This window comes from Pogonomyrmex barbatus, unplaced genomic scaffold, assembly GCF_055798465.1.
Source record: "Pogonomyrmex barbatus isolate J1 unplaced genomic scaffold, ASM5579846v1 scaffold6, whole genome shotgun sequence".
In the NCBI taxonomy this organism is placed as follows: Eukaryota; Metazoa; Arthropoda; class Insecta; order Hymenoptera; family Formicidae; genus Pogonomyrmex; species Pogonomyrmex barbatus.
Window position 1 is genome coordinate 9729341 of NW_028297160.1, and position 26018 is coordinate 9755358.

General features: G+C 40.4%; 2 protein-coding genes across 2 annotated transcripts; both read left to right on the forward strand.

The window, feature by feature from the left end:
- The first annotated feature begins 3170 nt into the window (after window positions 1–3170).
- Window positions 3171–10433, forward strand: LOC105423651 (uncharacterized). Its single transcript, XM_089082480.1, has 3 exons — window positions 3171–4387; window positions 7552–7613; window positions 7806–10433. The coding sequence occupies exons 1-3, from the start codon at window positions 4373–4375 to the stop codon at window positions 9586–9588; spliced, it is 1860 nt and encodes a 619-aa protein (XP_088938606.1). The 5' UTR covers window positions 3171–4372; the 3' UTR covers window positions 9589–10433.
- A 9729-nt stretch (window positions 10434–20162) lies between these two features.
- LOC105432898 (uncharacterized) lies at window positions 20163–24450 on the forward strand. The gene is made up of 3 exons (XM_011647891.3): window positions 20163–20883; window positions 21774–21865; window positions 22228–24450. Exons 1-3 carry the CDS (start codon window positions 20860–20862, stop codon window positions 23861–23863), a joined length of 1752 nt encoding a protein of 583 aa, XP_011646193.2. The 5' UTR covers window positions 20163–20859; the 3' UTR covers window positions 23864–24450.
- The last annotated feature ends 1568 nt before the right edge of the window (window positions 24451–26018 follow it).

Below are 26018 nucleotides of genomic sequence, written 5' to 3' on the forward strand. Positions count from 1 at the left end.
GCGCATGCATAAGAGAAAAAGAGAGAGACGATCGGGGGCAGACGATAACGAGAAGCGGCTCGATCAGCGATCGCCGCGGGAAGAAAACGCGCGGTCCTCAATGTCGACGTGAATCGACGGATCGTTACGGGAAACGCTCGTAGCTTCTATTATGCAAATTAACGGCAGATAACGCTAATTAATACCGCCGCTATTGACGGCGGTGTCGTTTCGTGCCCCAGGCTCCGATCGCAATCTGGCGCTATATCTTCGCGCGGCTCATTTTCGGCGTGCCAGAAGGCGTGCGTTTTCGCAAAGATACACGTATATCCGATCCAATCTGTATCCGACTGCGCGCATAAACAAGCCATTAAAATCTTGGCCAGAAATACGTTTGCCCGCCGCGGCCTGTCGGACGTGTTTGCTTTTCGCGCCTCGAGAACGAGGAGGCGGAGCTCCCCGCGGCACGAAAGCCTTGTCACGTCTTGTAAAAAAAATATCTCTGTCTATCTGTATCTCTATCTATCTTTCTAGATTAAGCTTCCTGGTCAAGCTAAATCCCATAACTCACGCACGGCTGAGCGCGCGAGACGCCGCGCCGACGTCTCGGCGGCGGAATCGCCGGAAGAGCCTCTCTTCCTCCATCATTACGATCAGAAATGTTCGCGAATACCGTACAGGCGTGCGCCTCGTCCGAAAATCTAGCGAGACAATCATCTCTCCTAGGGAGACAATCGTCCCGAAGACGCGTTCTCCATTGGATCACGATTGAATGGTGATAATAATAATCTGCGTGACTTTCCTTTTGACATAATGGCGATCACGACGATTGTTGGCTTCGGACGAGATGGCGAACGCGAGCGTAAATTACGAAGTCGCGTCACGGACCACCCATCGATCTATCCCTGCCTGAAAAAAAATTGCGGCAATCGCGATCGCGGGTCAGGAAAGTCCGAAAGTCCCGATCTAGCCGGCGCGAGTCCACGCAATCGACGATCCGATACGTTCTATGTGATATCGCGAAACACGCAAATGTTTCATATGTAACGACGCGAATATACGTCGATTGCGTAACGTGCCAGCAGAATCGCCCGCAGGAAAACCATTAATGGATTTCGAATGAGCCAGAATACCCATGGCAGACTTCCTGGTCGGGAAAGTGTATTTTTTTTTTTCTGTTTTCTTCTCGCAAGCGAATGGTCTCTGTGGTTGCTGTATCGTTGTCGCGTAAGAGAGGAGAATTTAGTGAGCCCAGTATCGATATATGTTTGATACATGCGGGACGATGAATTAACGCCTGTGTAATAATAATATTTTTCATTTTTTGCACGGAGTGATTTAAGCCTTCGTCGCTAAGCAAAGGCAGAGGTGAAATCTTGAATGCGGTCTCCGGGAACGTCGACCTCTTTGTCGGCGAAAATTCATTACTCTGCTAACAGCACCGGAGAGTAAATCTCAATTAATTTAAGTCCGCTGCTACTTCATCCGTAATGATGAATACAACTTCATATTATGTCCTCTCTACCGTGCAAATGACTCGCGATGATTACTACTGTGCTATAAATGCGGAAGGAAAGCGGACCTTCCGTGATGCCGGCTTTGAAAATTCTCCTATACCACATTGTATGCGATATGCAAAATTATACGGAAAGTAATCTTCGATTTGTCATCCAGTAATGCCGCTCATACCGCAGATTTCTTTGTAATTTACGTATTTTTCTTTTCTTTATACCTTTTCTAAGTCTTATCCAAGAGGATTGACGTGGATACTCAAGTAGCTACCGCAAATAAGAAGGGAGGGGGTGCGTCACGGCGGAACCATGAACCAGTCGTGAAAACTCGTAATTATTTTGCGAAAAAAATACCATCTCAGCCAGAAATCGAACCTGGATCTTCTGCTTATCGGCCAGGCATCTTATCTTTTCGACTACAGAGGCATGTGATAATATTTATCGCAAATAACGTATTTAAAATAACACGTCAACAATACAATGATACACACACACACACACACACACACACACACACACACACACACACACATATATCATTATATATATATATATATATATATATATATATATATATATACATGTATATTCTCTCGAATCCCCACAACCGGTATTCCAGAGAGATGATGGTCCCAACGCTTGACGAGGAGTCGCTATGATATTTGTGCTCGTCTATCTACACTTCTGTCTGCCTTAACGAGCTTCAAATGAATCGAACAACACACTTGAGACTCGTCCCGATCGTGCGGTAGCAGAAATCGCGCATTCTCGAGACACAGTGAAAGTACCGATTCGATTATCTCCTTGAAGACAAAAAAATCGAAAAGACAGCTGCCGCTGACATCGTATCGGAAGAAAGTCAAAGTAATTCCATCGTGCGGCCTCGGGTAACGACTCTCTCAGCTTCTTCTCGCTTCCTCGCTTCCTCTCCTGCGCAACGAGAGGAAAAAAAAATGCGCCCCCTGCGCGCGGCAGGTTTCCAAATTAAAATTAGCCAGACAGAACCGTCGGAGAGGAGAGAACGTATCAGCGGGATATCTTCTACAATTCTCTATATTATAACTTTCTTCAAAGCGAAAGAGAAAAGTGTTCCTCTTACCGCTCATCTTCGATTCATTTCTTTTCTTTCTCGTTCCGGAATATCATACCAGACGTTTATACAACCATTATATCGTCGGTTACAGAACAGTTCGTACGTGTCGCACGATAATCGCGGCTTCGTTTCCCGGTCGTCTGGCATCGATGCAACCGGCGCGTCTCGGCCGGCCGCAGAGCAGACCGTGAGCCGGCATGGTGAAAGGCGAGAAGCGCACCTCGTCCCATGCACTTTGTACGGGAGCGATAGTAACCCTGAGGAAGAAAGTCAGAGTGAGGCTCACATTCCTCCCCTCCCCTTCCCCCCTCCCGCAGGTGGCGAACGCGAGCGAAATTGTTCTCACGTGCATTACGAAATGCGCTTTTCCGTATTGCTGCATCGTGGGACGCGCCGCGACGCGACGCGACGCACCTATACACACACACACACACACACACACACACACACACACACACACACACACACACACACACACACACACACACACACACACACACACACACACACACATCTTATATGTATATATATATATATATATATATATATATATATATATATATATATACATATAAGATGAGAAAGGCATTTCTCCGTCTTCCTCCCTTCCTGCCGCCTCGCCACCCCGGAGTCTGGGAACGAAGATCGTCGGAGTTTTGTATGCGATTTGCACAGGAGATACCGACATTAATTCATTTTCAGGCGACTGAAGCGTGTACCATTGATTACGCTACTTGGATGTGTCATGGAAACACGACGTGACTCTTCACGTTCTCGAGATTCTAATTACGATTCTCCCTCATTACTTGCTTATTATATCTAGAGAGATTTTCGAACTGATGAAAAATCTCCCGAAGAAATTGTTTGACAAACGTGTGTCTTTCGTGTGAGACCACAATGGTACAGACGACGATGATGTGGGAAGTGATAGAAAGTTCATTCCCTTTGTGGTAGTGATCGTTTAAAAGACCTCGATAATAATTAGCGAGAAAGTCATTACCGGTTGTGCGTCGCGTGTCATCGGACGGTCACTGGTCGGTTACATAGGAACGTGTTCGTTTGCCAACGATATTTGCTCATTAGATTTATTAAGTAACAAAAATTCAATAAAAATTCAATAATCCAATCAATCTTATTAATTTTCTTTATTTATTATAAAGGAGAGGATTTCATTAAGTTCAACCTTGTTAAAAAGTAATCAAATCTTGTTAAAAATGTTCTTTTGTAGAAATTCCATTTTTCCAAATACAAATATCTATTTATAAATAAATATATCAATAAATATATCTATTTACAAATAAAAGATTTTCTAAAAATGTATCTTTAGCAAGTAGGAAAATGTACGCGAAGACCATTTCGTACAAGATCTTTCATATATTAAGTATGCAATTTCAGATTAATTGCCTGTGAAAGAAGCGAGGAGATCATTGTATATCATTCGTATGCCGCTGAAAAGGCATTTTGTAGTCGCTTCGTCTTAAAATTCAGTAAAATTACGTTACAATTCATACTACTACCTTGCCGCCCCGCATTAGCTATGAGGCACGAATCCCCTCCTAGACCTGAAGATGTACACGCAGAGTTGGGACCCCCGTATAGCACGTAGCTCTCTTTGTACCCCTCCTCGAAATATGTATGCCCAGAGTATCTAGGAGTCTAGGCAGAGGAGCACTCGCTATAAAAGCCTGGTATGTCAGGATGAACCCGTCAGAAGAGTGACGAACCGTAAAAAAAGACGGTGGTCGTTGCCATCCTTTTCACACGGCCACGGTACCCCACGGTCGAGAGAATGCGATTTATTCTGGTCAGTGTTCAACGCCGCTAATTGCATCCGTGCTCTCATCCTTCGCGCCTTTATCATGTGCCAGTGCGTCTGTGATATGTGAGATTCGAACGGAAAGTGATAACGTTATCGGTATATATAATAAATCCCGTTCGCGGCGATCGTTCATAGGTCATTTTAGATTCGCGGTCGATGACTCGTATCGCGCGACGCATCTTGTCTGTGTCTATTATCTATCTAATCTTATTGTTAGCTTCATCCAGTGAAATGTGGAAATATCCTATTTTGCTAGAATAGCAACGTTTTGCAAATGATAAATTTTTTTTAGATAACGATAGTTGGTCTTTGCGCGATAACGATTTGATAAAATTATATTCTTACTTTATTAAGTTGTCGTTGTGATTGTTTTTATAGCTATCACAATTTTGATAGAATGATGATTGCAAGAGAATATTTAACTTTTTAAATATATTTTAAAAAGTTAAAATAATAATATATTATAAAATCATATAGAGATATTTTCAATATTATAGAGAAAATATACTTTGAATATTTCATAGATATTTTAAAATTCGCGTAATTAGGTAGAAGAACATATGCGGTACATATATAATTAATAAGCAATTTGTTTTTGCAATTTAGATCATTAGACATTTGCAATTTAAATCGCAAATGTGAATATCGTTTAATATCGGGTCCCCATAGAAAATTGCAAAACTTTCTGCATTTCGTAGAAACGACATTTACTAAAAATGTCACCTTGCAATTTATTTTTATGTAAAGAGAATACAAAAAGCATGTTCAACACAACTCTTAAAGCTACCGAGACAGTAGCGGGTAGATCTACCTATTTGTAATATAAATGATTAAACGAGCCGGTAAATCACTACCATTTTCCAATGGCAATTGCTATAAGTGAGCATTCTTGTCACTTTTCATTCCGCAAAATGGAAAGTTGCGCAAATAAGAGCCGCGTTTGGAGTACGATGCATAACTACATCGTATCGGGTGTCACGTGTAAAATTCGGCAGGGTCGATGACGCGACGCGGCTTTACCTCGAACAGTCAAAGTCACAGTCATGGGCATTCCACATCTGCTTGAAGCGATCTGCTTTTATTTTTTCAATTTTTTTTCCAGAGCTACATGACATATTGCCGTCTAAATTTAGATATTTCATATTTTATATCTTGGCCATTTAAGATAGCAGCCTCTACATAGTGTTAATAATATGCTATAATTAATTTTTTAAAGAAGATTCTTTTTTTTTATTAAAGATGTTTTATTGAAAAAGAAAAACTGAAAGTCATGATTTCTGCAAATCTCGTCATTTAAGAATATCTTGATATTTAATTAGAGCAGCGAATAATGCTTATCTGATTTCTCTGTCTATCGTATTAGCGGAGACTAATAGCGCTTGTAGTGTATTAATTAGATAAAGATGATAAGGATAAAATGAGTTAATCAACAAGTAATTTTATATGCCAATATCAAAATAAGATATTATACGTAAAGTGGTCGTATAAAGTATTGAAACAAAAGTAAGCCAAGGTTATTATTAATTTAGTATGTAGATAACATGCGAACAATTATTATTGTTATGTTAATCTGAGAAGAGGTGAATCTGTGACGTTTTATCAGTATATAATAACGCATAATTATTGAAATTTCTATTTAAACATTAAACATTAAACATTTTCTATTTAAACATTACGGCAATATCCGGCGCAACAAAATAAATTGCAGCAGAGGCCCATGGTTTCTCACTTTTGACATTTCCTGGCGCAGTAGATTTCCAAAATATTCAATCACTAATTGTCATATTTTCTTGTATCTTGTGTTTAAATATTTACGCACGAAGAGATATCATCTTAATGTATCCAACATCTAATTATCTTAGTCATAATTAGATGAATGCTAGGAGTAAAATAACCTAGACCTACAGATTCATATCGAATTGAATATTCATGTATTAAAACATTCAATTACTCAAGAATTACGAGGCAAGTTGTTTTAGACGTAGCCACCTTTCACTTGTAAATCCTTTGATTTACACAGAACCGGCCTTTTTTTAGAGAGGATGTCAAGAGGGTCATCACTCGTTGTAAACTTTCCGACCTCAAAACATCCTCATAATTTATTTGTCAGTTATGAGTTTGTTTGAGTTGGCAAATTTCAGAAAATGAAATAATAAAGGAACAAGTTTCCCTTATTATCTCTAAAGTTCTTTACTTACGAAATTTTTCGTAATCAAAAACGGTTATAATTTAGAACTGCCGGTGTTTCTCTCTTATCGGGAAAAAAATAAATTTCAAATACGAGAATCGAGAAATTCGTAGATGAGAGGTGGTATTATGCGCGGCATACAGCCGGGACTCCATATATCTAAGTGCGTATAAATAATCAAATGGTTTCCAAATATCTCTTGTAAAAGAGAAAGAAAGAGACAAGTGGGACGACTAAAACACCTGATAGCCCAGCAGCCGCAGGACTGAATACCGCGACAGGTACCGCCTAAGGGCAATACCTGACGAGAAAAAAAAAAAAAAAAAAAAAAAGAGGAATCTCCAAGCCCACTTTCCTTTAATTTAACCGTCGGTACAGGTTTTATGTTCCCGGTGGCCTCTTCTGGAAATGCGAAGGGGAAAACGGGGGCTCGACCCAATTCGCGCCGCTGTTTTCGTCGGCCGCGCGTTCACACGGCGGCGGACACTTTCATTTTTGAGAGACGCGCTCGTGACGTCGCGCGGACGAGCGCGTAGAAATCCGCAGGATTTCCGTCGCGCAACACGACGAAAGAACTCTTAGTTGCGGGAAGTTGATGACAGGCGATTGCGCGAATAAGATAATTACGCTACCGCGCTTGAGAGAAAGAGAACTAATTACACGGCAGCGGGACACCGTCTCATTCGCGCAGTCGATCGCACAATTAACGTGTCTTCGCGCCTTTAAGATTTTTAACACTTGTTTTTCTTTGCATTAATCTCGCAAGAAAAACTGAGACTACACATTCCTACATGAAATAATTTTTTTGACGGCGTTTAATTATTTTATCCTTTTCCTGAGTTTTCCTTTTTCAAATTTTAGAGATTGTCATTATTATCGGTTATTATTTGTTAAATTAAATAGAAATTAAATTATTTATGCAAACATTTATTTATAAAACTAATGAGAAAAATTCTTTCAGACGGTATTATGCGGCCTCTTTGTTATCTCCACGCTCGGAGATCCGATTAGAACAAAGAGAGAGTGAGTACATGAATAATTAAATATTTATATGAGATTTATAATACGAACGTCTTGTTTTACATTTGAAATTAATGCATTATCTACAAAAATTTGTTTTCATTTGCACAAATAATTGTAATATCAAATGTAATTAGAAGTACTTAAGTTTTTATTGAATTACTTATCATCATACTAATGAAAGAAATGCTATAGGCCTCCCGTAAGCTCACACTATGGTGCACCAGACATAGGACCATCTGATTCTTATGGTGCACCACCTTCGAGTTCCTACGGTGCACCACCCCCACCATCATCGTCTTATGGTGCACCTTCATCATCTTATGGTGCACCATCCGGAGGGGATCACGGATCCTTCGGTGGTGGTCATGGTGGGGGTTCCTACGATCTCAGCGGTGGTGATCACGGCGGAGGATCCTATGGCGGTGGTCATGGCGGAGGATCCTTCGACGGCGGTCACGGTGGAGGATCCTATGGCGGTGGTCTTGGCGGAGGATCTTTTGGAGGTGATCATGGTGGAGGTGGTTTCGGCGGTGGCCATGGATCATTTGGTGATGATCATGACTCCGGTGGATCATTCGATGATCATCATGGTGGCGGCGGTGGCGGCGGCGGCTACGGTGGAGGCGGCGGCGGCTTCGGTGGAGGCGGCGGCGGTTACGGTGGTGGTGGCGGCCACGGTGGCGGTGGATCATTCGATGATCATCATGGTGGCGGCGGCGGCGGCGGCTATGGTGGAGGCGGCGGCGGTTATGGTGGCGGCGGCGGCCACGGTGGCGGTGGATCATTCGATGATCATCATGGTGGCGGCGGCGGCGGCGGCTACGGTGGAGGCGGTGGCGGTTATGGTGGCGGCGGCGGCCACGGTGGCGGTGGATCATTCGATGATCATCATGGTGGCGGCGGCGGCGGCGGCTACGGTGGAGGCGGTGGCGGTTATGGTGGCGGCGGCGGCCACGGTGGCGGTGGATCATTCGATGATCATCATGGTGGCGGCGGCGGCGGCGGCGGCTACGGTGGCGGCGGCGGCGGCGGTTACGGTGGCGGCGGATCATTCGATGACCATCATGGTGGCGGCGGCGGCGGCGGCTACGGTGGCGGCGGCGGCGGCGGCGGTTACGGTGGCGGCGGCCATGGTGGCGGTGGTTTTGGACTTTCCGATTCCTATGGTCCACCTCCGGATCACGGACCGAAGGGCATATGGAAAAAGAAGTTGGTATGGAAACCTGAATGGAAGCAGATTTGGAAAACAGAGTCCAAGTTGATCTGGAAACAAGAGTGGAAAAAAATACAGGTGCCGGTTTGGAAAGAGATTCAAGTGCCCGCGTGGAAAGAGATCAAAGTACCCGTCTGGAAGAAGGTCCAAAAGCCCGTTTGGAAGCAGATTCAAGTACCAGTTTGGAAGGAAATTCAGGTGCCAGCTTGGAAGAAGGTCTGGAAGCCTGTTTGGAAAGAAATCCAAGTCCCCGTGTGGAAAGAAATTCAAGTGCCTGATTGGAAGAAAATCTGGGTGCCGGAATGGATTAAAATCGGCATACCGGGAGAGCAGTACGTGGGCAAGGATCATCATGGCTGGCAGTATACCAGCCATGATCTTTGGAAGAAGAAGCTGATATGGAAGCCAGTTTGGAAGAAGATTTGGAGAACGGAAAAGAAACAGATTTGGGTGAGCGACAAGAAATTAGAATGGAAGGCCGAATGGAAACAAATCTGGAAAACGGAAAAGAAGCAGATCTGGGTGACGGACAAGAAGCTGGTCTGGCAGGAGGAATCGGTGCAAGTATGGGTACCACAGAAGAAGCAGATCTGGATCACGCAGAAGAAACAGGTGTGGAAAGACGAATGGAAGAGCAAGTGGGTTCCGGTTTGGAAGGACGTGCAGGTACCGGCTTGGAAGAAGATCTGGAAGCCCGTCTGGGAGAAAGTTTGGGTCCCCATCGAGTCCCATCACGACGACGGTCATCACGGTTACAAGTAGATCGTCCTCGAGGGTCACGTTCGGCCGATTCGATCTTTCTTCTGCGCATGTATCTCGTGACATCCGAGAATCGAAAGGTCGGCTCGGAAAATTGTCTGGGGGAATGGATTGCGTTAGAAAAGAAAGTCGGTCGAATCTTATACTGCCTTGTGATAATGGATTACTCGTAGAGATATAGGTATATCTCGAGAAGAGAAAAGGGAAGGCCGACTAGTAGACGCGTACCGAAGAAGAGAAAAGCCTACAACTAACAGTTAGAAAGCATCGCAACCATAAGATATGCACGAAAGTGGATGATGAAAATTTTCAATTGATCATCTCGATGCCAACGCGACTGACTTGCGTGTCACTCGATTTTTCGATATATAAAATATTACATAAAGAGATGCAATAATCTATCATCGAGATATCATCGCGACAGAGACGTAAAGATACTCACTGCCTACATTATATTTTCCCGAAAGAACAAAATGTATATCAATAACTGGTTTTTATCGATTAAAATAATATCGATGCACTTTTTTATGAATTAGACGCTTTGATAAATTAGATTCCAAAGCAAATCATTAAAATTGTTTAATATGACTACATCATTTATAATAAATTGTTTTATCTTTATACATACACTTTCGGATTGAATCTCAGAATGAAAGTTACATGTATAAGAAAAATAATATTTCCTCTTTGTTTATCTCTTTTTCAAGTGTGTGGATTATTCATAATCATAGAATGGCTACGTATTAATACCATGTGTAATTAATATCTTACTTTGTAAATATCGTTTAATTATTGGGATGCGTGCATGTTAATATTTTTTATACGTTAATAAATATTATTTTGTACTATGTCACGGATTAATTTAATTTCCTTCATTTTAAATAATTATTTTCTTTTTGGCATTTTCAAAGATAAAAGATTTATAAAAACATTATGCAAATATGTAAATTTTGTGGTTAAAGAATTGAAAAATATATTTGTATTTAATGTCATTTTAAAAAAATTAAGATTTTTTTTTATTATAAAAATAATTTTAATTAACGTAATAAATGTATATATTAATTGTTTTTAAATTGTATTAATCGAAAGTATACTCAAATTTTTCCAATTGTATAATTATTAAAATAAAGTAATAAGTTCGACACGATTAAATTAAATTTATCCAAAAGAAAGTTATATTTCAATAACAAATTTTTCTTCAAAATATGAAAGAGACGGGATTCATATATCCAGGAATAAATAAAAGTAACTAATATCTTTTAGTAAACTTTGTATTAAATTTTATATAAAGCATAATCTCCCAGAGGAAAAATTGCCTTTGACAGATGAGAGTTTTAAAAGTAATCGTAATTCCCCGTTAAAGATCATCGATTGTGGTGCAATCGTGCATTGCGTTTGAAATTGCCTACTCCGTGTCTTCCGGAAACATTTATTCAGATATTGTCCGCTAGTCGCTGGTGCGTGCAGTCATTAATTCACATTAATGTATGAAAGTACGATGGCTTTCATACGAAGATGCGCTAAGCAACAACCCGTGGAAGGGAGTCAGAAGAATGACGAGGCGGAAGAGCGAGGGGAGGCACGATGCTTTCTAAGGATAAGACGAGAATCGAGTGAGCAGGCATGTCTCTCTCAGGGTCTTCAGGGTCGCGAGACGAACTCACGACCTTTACTTTCTCCGCGATCGTGCCGCAACAACGTGCCATGGGGGCGAGATACGTGAGGCTGCAAAAAAGAAGCCTGTAATCGATGGAAGGGAAGACACCAACCGGAAGTGGTACATGGATGCTAAATCTCCCATGGCAGTTTAATGAGGACGTATACGAACCCGAAGGGGTATCGAGAGACGCGAAAAGTACTTTCGTTTCAGACCCGAGAGTAATCGATCAATCGGCCACACTTTCATCTTTCGGCTCCTATGATTTTGTAAATCGCCCGAAATCATTGCAAAACCAACCGCGATAGCTCTTTCAAATTTCTAATGCTCTTAGTTATTTATATAATCGTATAAGTATAAGTGTCATAAAATAAAATAAAGTGCTCGTTGGAAAAATTAAAATTATTTAAAAATCCAAGGAAACGAATATAAATAAAATAATATACCACGGTTATTTTTGCTAGTTAATTTTGCTGATAAAATTTCAATTTAAGAAATCTAATCTAATTTAAGAAATCTAATTGCAAAAATATATATAATACTGAAACTCGGAGTTGCGATAAATAATGAGCACTTTCGATATTTTCGATGGGGTAAAACTTACAAATCATCCAACGAATTTACGGTTAAGAAGAAATGCGCTTAGCGCGAGACCGTTGTCTGTGCTTTTCGCCAAACTTTTGCTACTCATCCCGCAGCGAAAGTGCGGCCGTCCAATAAAAAGTAAAAGTAAGACGCCGCGCGAGACAATGTTGAAATCGGTCGAAGATGCGTACGATTCCCGCAGATGATCCTGCCTTCCTCATTACCACGACCTTAATTACAAACGTTCCGGCATTTCTCTCTTCCTTCCTCTCATCGAGAGGGGAAGGACATTAAAATCGCTTTCGTGCCTTTCGCCCGCAGCGAGTCGGCAGAGGCCTCGAGCGTGTTCTCACAGGCCCGGTCGCATTAGCATATAATGAGGCGAGTTAAACTTGAGGAAAAGCTCCGGTTAACGGATTTGCAAGATCCGTCCGGAGAGTGAAAGTGCTTGTGCAAGTATGAGCGAGCAGGTATAAATCGCGCGCGATCGCGAAACACGTTCGTAGTATCCGTTAGACGTCCGTCAGGCGAAGGAAAAATCCGATTTTTCCATGTCCCGATTTTTCCAGGTGACATCTAAATTGTATCGTACTCGTATCAAGACTGGACTCGTATCAAGACAGAGAACACGGCCGGACTGGTGCCGAATAATGAGCCACGCGGAATCTCTCCTCATTAAAGTCCCCGATAGTCCTCCGATAAGATCCTCAACGTCACCTTCATCCCCCACCGCCCGGTATCGCGCTAGACTAACAGACCATAAATCAACGACAACGATGGGAATAGAGTTGAATTGTAAATTAATCGATGAATGCAGCAGGCGTGACGAGATCCCTTGCGATTAAAATTCCACGTAGTTCATAAAACGAGAGGAACCAGCGTCGCTGACAGGCCGCGCCATTTCGCGCCCGGGGACTTCGGCAAGATTTACATCGCATTAATGAATCCATAAATTTGGCCACGTCCAAACATCGATGTATTCGTATTAATCAGCCGCGCATAATGAATACCGAATAAATTTCACGTGTCGAGTAGACGCGGCCCGGGCGTTTCTCCGAATCGAATACATAACGCAATTGGAACAGTCCGATTAAAAGTAGCCTGGTCCACTTCGAGATGCATCTCGCGGGTGATCTCAATTGACCTTGGCCTTGCCACCGTTCGTTCCACCGATAATACATTGCGATTGTTAGGCGAGGTTTATCCGCAAAATATGACATAAATCGAGCACTTTCGCGTAATCGCAAGATATTTACCCGCGCGAGACGTATCTGATTCCCGCATGGAAAGTGAAATCTGTTTCGGATCTGTGATCAGCGAAGCGTTATCTGGGTGAAATTACACGCCCAATGATCAATGTCGTAAGCAATCATTATCTGCGCACGTCTCTTTCATTCGTAATGCCGTTTCTGTTGCTTTAATGGGCGATGCAGATATATTCATGCGTTTTATACGAGCGGCCATTCATAATTAGAATTATCTATGGATGAAAGCGCAGAGTTTACAATAGAGGAATGTTTTTTTTATATATTATAATTATAAAAAAAGAAGCATTTATTTTATGCCTTACAGTGCATGATGGCTTATAAAATAAAGTGATATTCTTCTTTTATGCATCCAAGTTTTTATCTTTCATAAAATTGCATTTTTCTTCCGTTTCACTTTGAACATTTTTTATCGTTTTATTTTATCGCAAAAAATATCTTTTGTTGATTAGAAATATCATCATGCTGCCATCTAGCAATATTGTTGCAAAGTTGTTTGAGTGATTTATCTATTTGTTCCAAGTGCGTATTTGCGAAGTCGCCTTTCTCTTGTAGGAAAATTCCGATTTTCAAAATTTTTCCAGTGATATATTTTTAAAAGTAACACTAAATTTTGGGCTCGCAAACAATTTTTCGATTATAAAAAATCGATTATAAAAAATATTAAACAATAGACAGTTTTTCTATAAATGAAAATATTAATTGTAATTCTGAACTTAAACGAATTGAAAGAAAAGATAGTCCAAGGGCAAAGAAGAAATTGAATTAATTAAATTAAATTAATTAAATGTTCCGACACATTTTAACAAAATATAAAATGTATCGTAAAATATTTGCACTTTTCAAACAAACTTGTTTTAACACACATTTGCATTCAGAAAAACAGGACAAATTAATTTTAAAAAAGAAGAAAATTATATAAGAGACAAAGAAGTGCGTTTCCGTGTACCTGGTAAAAAAATTTTATTCAAAGTTCAGATTTATCTAGAAACGAGTTTCGTGTCCGAGTAGAATATTTTAATTGACGAATGCGAAAAGTACGAGTGCACCACGTTTCACGGGCCGGTCGGAAAAAGATACATGCAGATTTCACCTAGATAGGGCGCATCGCTGATCACCGAGTCAGGACGAATTTCACTTTCGAATCAGGTTCGTCTCGAACGCATCGCTCGAGCGAGCGATGCACTCGTAGCTCTCTACTCATCCGTCGAGTATCGCGGAAGGTCGTTCGTGGGTCGGAAACCTGCTCACTTGCGGTACGCAAAGTTTCTCCGGTTCCATCGGCTGCAGGGCCGCAAAAGTCTTTTACGTGCTCCGACAGGTGCACGCACTTCCTCCGACGACCCGCGTGCCTCCTTTCCCGAATTGCCGCGCGTAAGAAAGGAGAAAAAAAAAAAGAAACAAGAGAGCAGACTTTCTCGACCCGATCGAGTTCGAGCGCGAACGTGACATGATATGTCGGAGTAGAAATTGAACATCAAGGTCAGATCTGACAGGGCGGTCGTTTTACGCAAGAAGAACGTCCGCGGAACGCACGCGACGGCGCGTGCGGCACGGCGCCGGGCGTCGGGCGCATCCATCCCTGACGGAAAACCGCTGGATCATGCGGTCCCAAGTTGTCCTGGTGGCGATCGCCCGATCGAGGCCATCCTTCATTGCGGATAAAGCGAAAATATATATATATATATGTGTTTTACGATCGCGGTCCGACCACTTTCCCGCCGTGGAAACTCGATGGCGACGTCGACGACATGACGTTGCGGCGATTTACCTCACCGAATTAAGAGACGCGAGATCGGCACGAGATAGATGAACGCCGAGCGTTTTCCGTGAAAAACGGAAAACTTCGATGATCAACCGGAGTCATCTGAGCAACCTCAGCTTCGTGCTATGCGAAAGCAGAAATCTCTTCCGGAATAAAATTATATATGCACATGCATTTATAAAATCTTTGGGAACGAAGGAGCACATGAGTATATTAAATAGAAATCGTAATAAAAATATTTTATTATTTGTTTCTTACGTCGTAAATATCTTAATAGCTTCTAATAATTCACGACGAACTGTTTTAATGTATGAGCATGAGCACTGAAACCTTTAAATTATAAAAAATTTAGATTATTAAAATATTGCGTACTTCTGTTTCTTTCAATGTTATATTTCCTTGTAACTAGACCTTATTAGATCTAATTAAAATAAAGAATTGATTCAAAAGTTTTTGAAAAAATAATGATTGAAATAAATAAATATTAAAATTTATTCATGTAGAAATTAATTAACTTAAAAATGATAGTTTTATCGTCTCTTAAAGCTCGTAAACGCTTCTTTCCTGTAAACACTCATTATATAAATGGCTCAATATTTTTGTCAAGAAAGGAAAGTCGACTCCAAATTCGAAAAGGAATTATCATAATTAAAATCATAAACTGTAAGGAATATCATGAATATTTTTCTCTCTCATTGTCACGCTTGTCATGTAAAATTTTAAATTTATAGCGCTATATAACTATTCTGAAGAGAATCGCTTATGTTATCCGGCGAAAGCGATCCGGGGTCATTTTTTTATATCGACGCACAAATGATGGTCCGATCAAGCAATCACGCGCACGTGCAAACACATTCGGATTCACATCTATCAATCGAACATCCGGCCATGACAATGTGGGCGTAGGAGAGTTTGGTGAAAGTGCTAAACGACTGACTATGTGTGATGTAAGAGTCCGACTCCGCAATTTGTCATGATTTTGTTTAGTCATTGCTACGTGTTTCCTTAGATAGATTGCGCTCTAATCTTCAGAGATACTATAATAAACGTGATTAATGGTAATGTATCGGCGACAATATTTCTATCTTTTATTATTATATACATCTAATCTACCGAAACGTTCGAAACGGCTTGCGATATAGTAATTTCCTGCTAGGAATAGCTTTGCAAGCATATACATATGAAATAAATGAGGTAGTACGCGGGATATAGAATAAATGAGTCCTTAATAATAATAATTTAGAGGCTATCCTTCGCACTCATGGAGCCTTTTGTAATGGTGAAAAGCTATTTCCATTCTTGTTAGCGTGAGAAAATATTTCTTCTTCTGAATGAAATTCTCTATGCAACTCGCGTGCAGCGTAAAAACCGATTGCGTGATTAAGGTGATTATAGCGATTCGGAGAATTTGTTTAAAAACTTGGAAAAAAATTACGAATATCGTAAACCGAAAGATTTACAATCTTTCCGGCTTGTAAAGAAAACTCGCTGGAATTTCATGGATACACGCGCGAAATCGTTAGTTTCTACGCAAGTAGTTTGTCCCATTACGATTAAATTAATTAGTTCCATTACGATTAATCGTAAATATATGCAATACACGATTGCTATATCGAGTTAAGCGGGCTAATTCAAATTAGTACGTGATAAGTTAGCCTTGAGGACGGTGCGCTTGACATCCTAATTAACAGGCGAAGATGGACGACGATGATTACGTAACGTGTTCTTTATAGTCACCGCAGGACGCAATGACATTACGGATGCTCGACGTCATTTGTGGTTTCGGAGCCCGACTTTTCACTCGCGAAATAATACGCTCACCACATGATGAACAAGTGAGAGAGAGAGAGAGAGAGAGAGAGAGAGAGAGAGAGAGAGAGAGATGCTCTCTCCTTTTCGCAACATGTGATCTTTCACAATTTTAATTAAAGTACTTTGCAGAATAAGTGGCGGCGACTGATTAATTTAATAATATTGGATACAAAATAACACAGATAAAAAAATTTATTTTAATTTACAAAAATTTATTTTAATTAAAGGTAATTATTGTATATGTATATGTATATATATATATATATATATATATATATATATATATATATATATATATATTGATTTGACTATGCAATTGCATATTACATTAATAATTTTCTATAAGATTAATTTCGATAAAGATAAAGTATTTTATTTAATATTGAGTAGCCTAATTTTATTTTATTTTCTACTAAGCGCACATAACAATTAGTTCAGATATCTATATTTATTTTTTGAATTTTCGCACTGCATGAGATATATCAAATTTTAGATTTAGAAATTCAAAAACTTTGATTTTTGAAATTTCAAAGAAGAACATTTAAACATAAAGTATCTTCCTCGTATCTCGATTTCGAAAGATTAACTTTCTTCCGCGGACTTTCTTTAGCGGTGTGCGCAGCAGATTGCATTAAGTATTTGAAATCAAGCACTTGAGATGCTTGCGCAGATAAAGCCAGCGTAAAATTGCGGAAGAATTTTAATGGTCTAGCCGTAAGGTAATAGACAGAATAATAGGAATAAGAAAGGCTAATTAGGCATTTAAGAAACTTATTCCGGTCTTTAGAGCCAGATCTTTAGTTAATTAGACCGCAAACCAGGGGAAACGCGAAAAAGTGAATTTAATGAAAAACATGACCGAAATATGAAAATGGTGAAAAATTTATTTTGAGCTTCTGTTAAATAGAACGCAAGATATATTAAAAAAACAGAAATTTTTGTATTTAAAATGTTGACGGAAGTAAATGGATGAATAATAAAATAAAAATAGGAACACGAGTAACGTTATCGTTTCGAAGACTGAATTATGCATGATTATCTAATAATCGTTCCAGGAAACACTTTGAGTTGACTCATGGTATAACGATGTCTAATGTGTCGGCAAAGTAACAGTGTTCTCTTACGGTGACGAACGGCTTCATTTTCGGAGTTAATGACATTGAAAAAAATCCTAAGACAAGTGTAAATAGAAAATTGGGGCCGATAGAAATTCCCGTTTACACTCGACCTGTTCGACATATCTGCCGATACGTGCATACGCTTTTGCTTTCTAAATGTTTCGACCCTCGAGATGACAGAGATATCGGGCCTCTCGTGTAACGTCTTCTCTCGTTATTTGGGTTATCCGCACGGTAGACACACACGAACAGACACCGTTTCCTATTTCATCGACACGATTGCTTATATATTGCCGTTTTATGTCGTCTCGGATTTCAAATTTCTCTCTAATTATGCCGTTTAAAAGATAAAATTAATAATAAAGACAAAAATATAATATGCGAAAAAAAATAAAAATATAATATGCGAAAAAAAAATAAAATAAAATAAAATGCACGAAAGTTGATAGGAATTCATGCATTGGATTCTCTATTCCACACGTGCGAGATTTCGTGCAATCCGGAAGGATCAGAATATTCCTAGCTGATTGTATATAAAAAATAAGAACAATATTTTATTCCATATATTTATAATAATTCCATGATTGTTATACGTTATATTATTCTAAATCCTCTAAGAGTAAAAGTTTAGGGAAACGTAAAAAAGAGAATTCTATGATTTTCCAAAAGTTTTTCCGTTCTTTTTAATATTTTTATTTTTATCAGTATTTTACACTTTATATTAATTTCATTAATATTTTATCAGAATTTTTTTCAAAACTCAATTAATCATCAATTAAAGTTAAAAACAGACACGTGTAACCGGCTGAAAGCCGGATATCCTCGCGCCAGAGGGGAACGGTCGGACGTCCCCCCCGGCACTTTTGTCCAGATTGCTCTCATGACTGCGAAAATCTAGAGCAGTCACGGGCAGCTGCGGATGAGTGATTTACGAACCGGAATAGTGAGAACGTATACCCCGAGTTTCGAGACGCATGTCGCGACTCTCTAGCGGTCGGCGCGAACGAGGGAATTCACTTTCATCCGCGTGAGTCGGCGCGACATGTTAAACGGATATACGCACTTAACGCAATTTAACGTCTACCGTTAAACGTCACTTAAACGCGCCTGTCGATCTTCGGCGTCTCCTGTCTTTTCTTTTTCTTCCTCTTTCTCTCTCTTTCTCTTCGTCACCGACGACGTTCCTCTCCCGATATCGCTCTCGATATTCGTTCTCCGAGCAAGCGAGAGTGGTTCTCGGCGTTCTCGCTATCTATCACGCTGGTGGAATCTCACGAACGAGTCCTCGTTAGATCTAATTTTCCCGACTGCTCGCTGCCGCGCCGGGCATCATTGTGCTCCGCGATAAAAAGCGGAAAATGCGCTTGCACACTCCGTATGCAACGAAACCGTTCTCCGGTACGCTTTCTCCCGCGACGCCGAGGTGCCGTCGTTGGAAGAAAATCGCGCGGTCGTAAGCTTCGCGCAAAACAGAGCGATTAAGTGCGGCAAGGGCTTCGAGATCACCGGTAATTCTTCCTATCCTACATTTCAGGATCTCATCCGAACAGCCTTTAAACGTGCCCGATTCCACGCTCTCCCCGATTATTAAAATATCTAATCCGTTTCACAACCGATCCCGCCGGGGATCTGTCTGATAATCGGCGACATTTATTTCGTTTCACCATTATCAACACATTTAGCCATTTCGAAAACATTAAACCTCGCAAGCAATGTGCTGGATTGTGTGCTGGAATTTTGAAATTTCTCTTAAATTAATTTTATTACAGTTTTTAAAAATAAAATTATATTTGATATCGATGTTGGTAATGTCGTACTTTTTTTCTTATTTGTAATATGTAATAAGAAAAATTATTGTTAAATATAATGAATATTTATTTTGGTTTTCAAAGATGCAAGATAATAAATAACTTTGTTACATACGAGCAGTTTAACATCATTCTTAATTTTTATTCTTGTAACAATTTTTATATAATTAAAATAATTGTTAATTAACTTAGATGAATTTCTGAATACTTTAAATGTATAATTATGAACTGCATTACATGCTATAAAATTAATATTTAAAATTAACTTGCCTATTTCGCGGACAATATCCGCCGGAAATTAAATATATTGTTTTAACTTAAATAAAGTGCTTCAACTCTTTCACGTGCAATTTAACACTTTAAAAAAATATATGTCTTAAATCAATATTTATAAAAGCAATATACATTATTTATTGTTATATCCAAAAATATCATTTTAATAAAAATGATCAATGATTCGAGAGAACCTGTTTTCCTGGAATGATGAATCCCAGTTGTGAATTGAGAAATATATATCTCTAATTAATTAATGTACATTTCATTCATATCGCTTGGACTATCACTATTAATAGGAAATAGAGTAGCTTTCACGGAGCGGACTCTTGGGACCGGTTTGACTTGAAGGAAGACGAGAAACTTCGTTTCCAGATATCTAACATGGAAGACATTAGTCGTCGGCGTGTTTTCTTTCTCTCTCAGGCAATCGAAATAATCTGGAGCGGCATAACCTTGTCGCATAACCTTGCGAGGCTTGAACTTCACCGTTGAAACATACGAGCGGGAATAACCGGAGATCGAAGTCGCTCCTGCTCGCTCGACCGGATCGTGCTCTCGATCACTTTCTCCGAGCGGATGATATAGCTTGGCTGGACGCAGGCCCGGTTGGCCGTCGAAAGTGGGGGTGTTGGAGGGAGAACGGCAGAGATGGAGGAGGTAGAGGGTTCGATTGTAGGGGGTCCAAGACCCGAAACAACGGTGGGCACCACCACCACCACCACCATCTTTCAGGTAGAATTCCTCGATTTCCACCACGTGGGGCACGGACGGGGACCACCTCCACCTCCGACGGTTCGCCACCACTGCCGGCACGGACCGGATCGTCGCTTCCTTACCGCCGATGTGTTCCTGCGGTGATGCCTTCAGGGGAGGATACGCGCCTATATAACTACGGCGTTCCGATGATTGGACGAAGTAAGCTACGTTTTCCTGCGGCCAGGGAACAGGAGTACGCAGCCCGAGCCCGACGGGCGGCACTGCGAGAAATATGAGGATTCGCTCGGGATGCGCGGTCAGTTGTTCCATCCAATTTTCACTCTTTTTCAAAATAGTGTCGCGACGCAGACGCGCGCGTTGTGCCGCGCGATTGTTTCCGGATCCGTCTCTCTCGCGCGGATCTTCCGGTCTTTACGGTGCGCGGCGTGCGTTGCACCGTAAATGCGTATACCGGAAAGACTTTCGGAGTGCGTCTTCAAGTTTCGAGATCATGACATTCTTCAGAAGCTTCTTCGCGCCTGTTAAATGAGCGTGGTGCTCAATTCGTCGGATGTAAATCGGACCTGTCGATTTTTTTATTAACGTTATAACCGCGTTGCGGTTTGTTATATTGTCAAATCAATGAAAAAATATTCGTCGTAAACGCATCAATAATTTTGTGGACTGATAAATTTACGTGTATTTAAAAATCTGCGGATTTTTAAATCTGTCAGCTACTACTTTTTTCTGTCAGCCTACTTTTTTCTCTTTCACGTAGATTTACATCAGCTTACTAATCTGCAAAATTATAAGCAAGATTTCATCTATATGAATTTATAAATCTCTGAATGGTGTCAAATCTGTTTATATATTTTAAATCAATTTTTCTTTTTCATAAATCATTTTATTTCATTCACAAATCTTTATTATTTATATTTATATTTATATTTATGTTTTGATGAAAAGATGTCAAATATCGTTAATTATTAAAATTAATTTATTTACATTTAATAAACCGCGGAGTTTTAAAAATTGTTCCTGTAACACTTTTTTATTCCAATTTATGCTTGACTTGATATCGACATTAAAATACTGTCAAAAAAAGAAAGATTAATAATTGCTGTACAACAATGACGACTTTTTATTCGACTTTTTTACTTTTTATCACTGTTTTACTTTTATCACTGTCATTTCTGTTATGTACAGGCTGTACTAGCGCTGCTATTGCAGACCGCTCTTGTGGCGAGCAAGGCTGTGGATCAAACGCAATTGCAGAAGCAACCACAGCGGCAAACTCCGTACGTATAATGGCTGAATAATCCAACGAAGAACAGCTATTTTCTTTAAATCATGTCTAATAATAATAATAATATACGATACATATCATAAAATCTGTTTTCAAATCTGTTTGTAAAGATTTAATCTGCAAATTACAAGATACTGATGGTTAAATTAAGGTTAATATGTCTTGAAATTTTCTTCTTATTCTTTATATTTTCGAATTTGTATCGAATACTTTACATTTTACGATGTCTTTAGACATCATACAGACTTTTCTGAGTATCACTTTCTGAAAAAAAAAAGAAAAAAATAAGACAATGCCTCTAAAACCAGATTTATTAATTTTTCAGTCTTGAATCAATGTCATTGATTGTCGCAGATACGGTACAGAAGCGCAGAAACGATGGGGAGGAGACGGTGGTGACTATGGCGGCGGCGGTTATGGCGGTGGTGATGTCGGTGGGCACTTCGGTGGCGGCGGCGATTATGGCGGTGGTGACGTCGGTGGGCATTACGGTGGCGGCGGTGACATCGGTGGTCATTTCGGAGGTGGCGATGTCGGCGGTCACTTTGGAGGTGGTGATGTCGGCGGTCATTTTGGAGGTGGTGATGTCGGCGGTCATTTTGGTGGTGGCGACATCGGCGGTCACACTGGAGGTGGTGACATTGGAGGTCACATAGGCGGCGGTGATATCGGTGGTCACTTAGGTGGAGGTGATATCGGTCATTCAGGAGGAGGAGGTGATTATGGAGGTGGCGGTGGTGACATCGGCGGAGGAATCGACGCACATCACGGCGGTCATGATGACCATCATCACGACAAGGGTTACTGGAAGAAGAAGCTAATTTGGAAGCCGGGCTGGAAGAAAATTTGGAAACCCGCGCAGAAGCAGATCTGGAAACCCGCGTGGAAGAAAATCTGGAAGCCTATTTGGGTGCCGACTCAGAAGGCGGTCTGGAAGGAGATTCAAGTACCTGCTTGGAAGAAGATCTGGAAACCCGTGTGGAAAGAAATTCAAGTGCCCGTATGGAAGGAAATACAGGTGCCAGCCTGGAAGAAAATCTGGAAGCCGATTTGGCAGCCGATCAAAGTGCCCGCTTGGAAGGAAATCCAAGTACCCGCGTGGAAGAAGATCTGGAAGCCGGTTTGGAAGGAGATTCAAGTACCAATATGGAAGGAAATTCAAGTACCCGCCTGGAAGAAGCTCTGGGTTCCCGAGTGGGTGAAGATTGGTATACCGGGCGAACACTATCACGGCACAGATCATCATGGATGGCAATATACCAGTCACGATCTATGGAAGAAGAAGTTGATCTGGAAGCCAGTGTGGAAGAAATATTGGAAGTCGGCGAAGAAGCAGGTCTGGATTCCAGACAAGAAGCTGGAGTGGAAAGAGGCCTGGAAACAGGTATGGAAACCAGCGAAGAAGCAAATCTGGGTGGAGGATAAGAAGCTAGCCTGGAAGGAAGCCTGGAAGCAGATATGGAAGCCGTCCAAGAAGTTAGTCTGGGTGCCTGACAAGAAACTCGAATGGAAAGAGGCTTGGAAGCAAATCTGGAAGACCGACAAGAAGCTGGAATGGATTCCTGACAAGAAGCTCGCTTGGAAGGAAGCGTGGAAGCAGATCTGGGTGCCAGCTTGGAAGGAAATCTGGGTACCGGCGTGGAAGAAGATCTGGAAACCAGTCTGGATATCCGAATGGTTCCCCAGCGAGGACCACCATCACCATCACGGTTGGGATCGCAAGGACTCGCAGGCTCAGAACACGCAAATCGTGCCCTACAGCCCCGACAAAGATGCCCAGCAGAAGAGGCAAACGCAGCAATCGCAGAATCAACAGCAGCCGCAGCCACGGCAGGGACAACAGATACAGCAACGTCAGGTGGAAAGTAACAAAGTCGGATGGGATCGGTCTTTTAAGGCGAGTTCGCCGACGATCACGCAGGACTTGGTACCACCGCCGGCTAATCAAAACGGAAATCCAGTAGCCAACTTTGCGTTTCCTAGCCGTTGATAGAGCTAAATATCCGTGCAGGAAATAACCGTACTGTAATCCCCTCCCCAAAAAAAAGAATGCTTGTACAAACATCTCCGCGCGAGAGTGCTGTAACATAAGCCGCTGTATATATTACGTCTTAGGATTAAGATAAGATCGCGTAAAACTTAAGTTACCCGAAATTGTTCGACTGACTCCCTGTCCGGGGTACCACCCTTACCTTGACATGTCATAACCTTTATTTTTTCCCTTTTTTGTTTTTTTTTTTTTTTTTTATATATACATTGTTGTCTCCCCTATTGTTAACTAATACTGTTACAAATAAAGTTTATAAGTATTTTGTTAATTCTTCAGTTATGATTATTTCACTTTCCCGTCTTATCTTTTTACAGCTGAGTTTCACTTAATTGTTTACTTTACGTTAAACGTTAGAAAATATTTTGAATATAAAGTTGCGGAAAATCATATACAAATTTTCATTTTTAAATATATGGAAAATATATGTGTATCTCGTATTCAAAGAAAATTAAGATATCAATTGATATACATTTTTAAACGTAGACAAATTACACGACTTTCTAAAAGTCGAGCGCTTAATTATTCTCTTTTTACCAAAAAGTCTACAAATGCAAATAAGCATTAATAAACATTTATTCTTGTGTTATCTCAACAAAAAATTTTAAATTTAATTCTCTATTTTAGATCTCTATAAACATGCACAAATTATCATTGAATGGGAGAAAGCACTGATATATCTTACGCACTCAACTTTATCATTTCGCATAATGACATTGCTTATAAAAATACGCTTTACAGGAAAAAACAAGCGAGATAAATAAAATAATAAAAATGATAATTTAAAAAAAAAAATAATACAAAGAAACTTATTTTTCTTCAAATTACTTTGCGCGAGATGAAACGTAAATATAATTTTTATAAATAACGCATTTATTTATAAAAATTTCTTGATATAGCATCTCGACGAATACAACAATCAAAAAACAAATATCCCGTATTTCCATCGTCAAAATAAATAATGACAATAACTGATAAATAAATTATTTTGCATGGTTTTCTATTTTAGATCAAGTAAAAACAACTCGAAGAGATAATCACATTTTTTACAAGCACATTATTTCGACATCGATCCACTTCTTTTACATCGTGTATTGGAAATGGAGAGTCAAATTTAATTCGAGCCTCGTACCGTTTGATTGCAACAGCTGTTTCCTTAAAAACGGACCATCCGAACGGACCGTTATCCTAATTTCCAAAGCGAATCGCCATCATCCTGAACTTACGAGGCGAGGATGATGCAATGCGAATACGCGCACGTATCCCTGCGAAATTGGAGAAAGTGGAGTCTGTTATGGCAGGCAGAGGCGACCAGCATGTAGAGAACCTCGACCATGGAGAAAGTATCCATGCACCCACACACAACGGTATAAATTAATCCATGCCACCGTGCTGTCCGTAGGTCGCACCATATTGCGCGATGCAGACTCCGCTCGATTGATGACGATGACGACGATGAGATTTCTCTGGCGCCAACTACGGAAGAATACGGATTTTTCTCCGAATCACGCGGCGACATCGAACGAGGAAATGAAAAAAGAAGGAAAAGAAAAAGGAAGTAAAAGAATCAGAGAAATCAATGATACTGATGATTTGTCGTTTCCCTGACACACAGGAAACATTTTCACTCTTGTCCGACGTTTGCCTTCCGTTCGATCATCATGCACGTGCAAAATTTGCACGTGGGTGCCACGCGCGACGCGCGCATCTTCCGACATTCGTCTCCTTTACTTTCCGAATTTTGTTTTTATTTTTGTTTGTTGTAGAGATTTCAAACTTTCACGTTTCGATATCTCGATTATTATTTCCCGCACTTAATAACATGTCGCGAACGCAACATCTGTGGACTTCATTGGCGGCTTATTGTTGTTTCTTTGCTCTTCTTGCATCTGTCATTCAAGTTTTTTCAAAGTGATTCCGATGAAACAGATAGGAAAAGTGATTCCGATAAACAGATAGGAAAACATGCCCAAGATTATTCCACTGTGAAAATTTTTTTCTTGTTGTTTCTCTGTGTCGCGCGCGCATTCGTATGCAAAGCGCGAGCTGCGAGCGATAAATACTGTGATTTATAAATACTGTGAACAGGCATTTTACA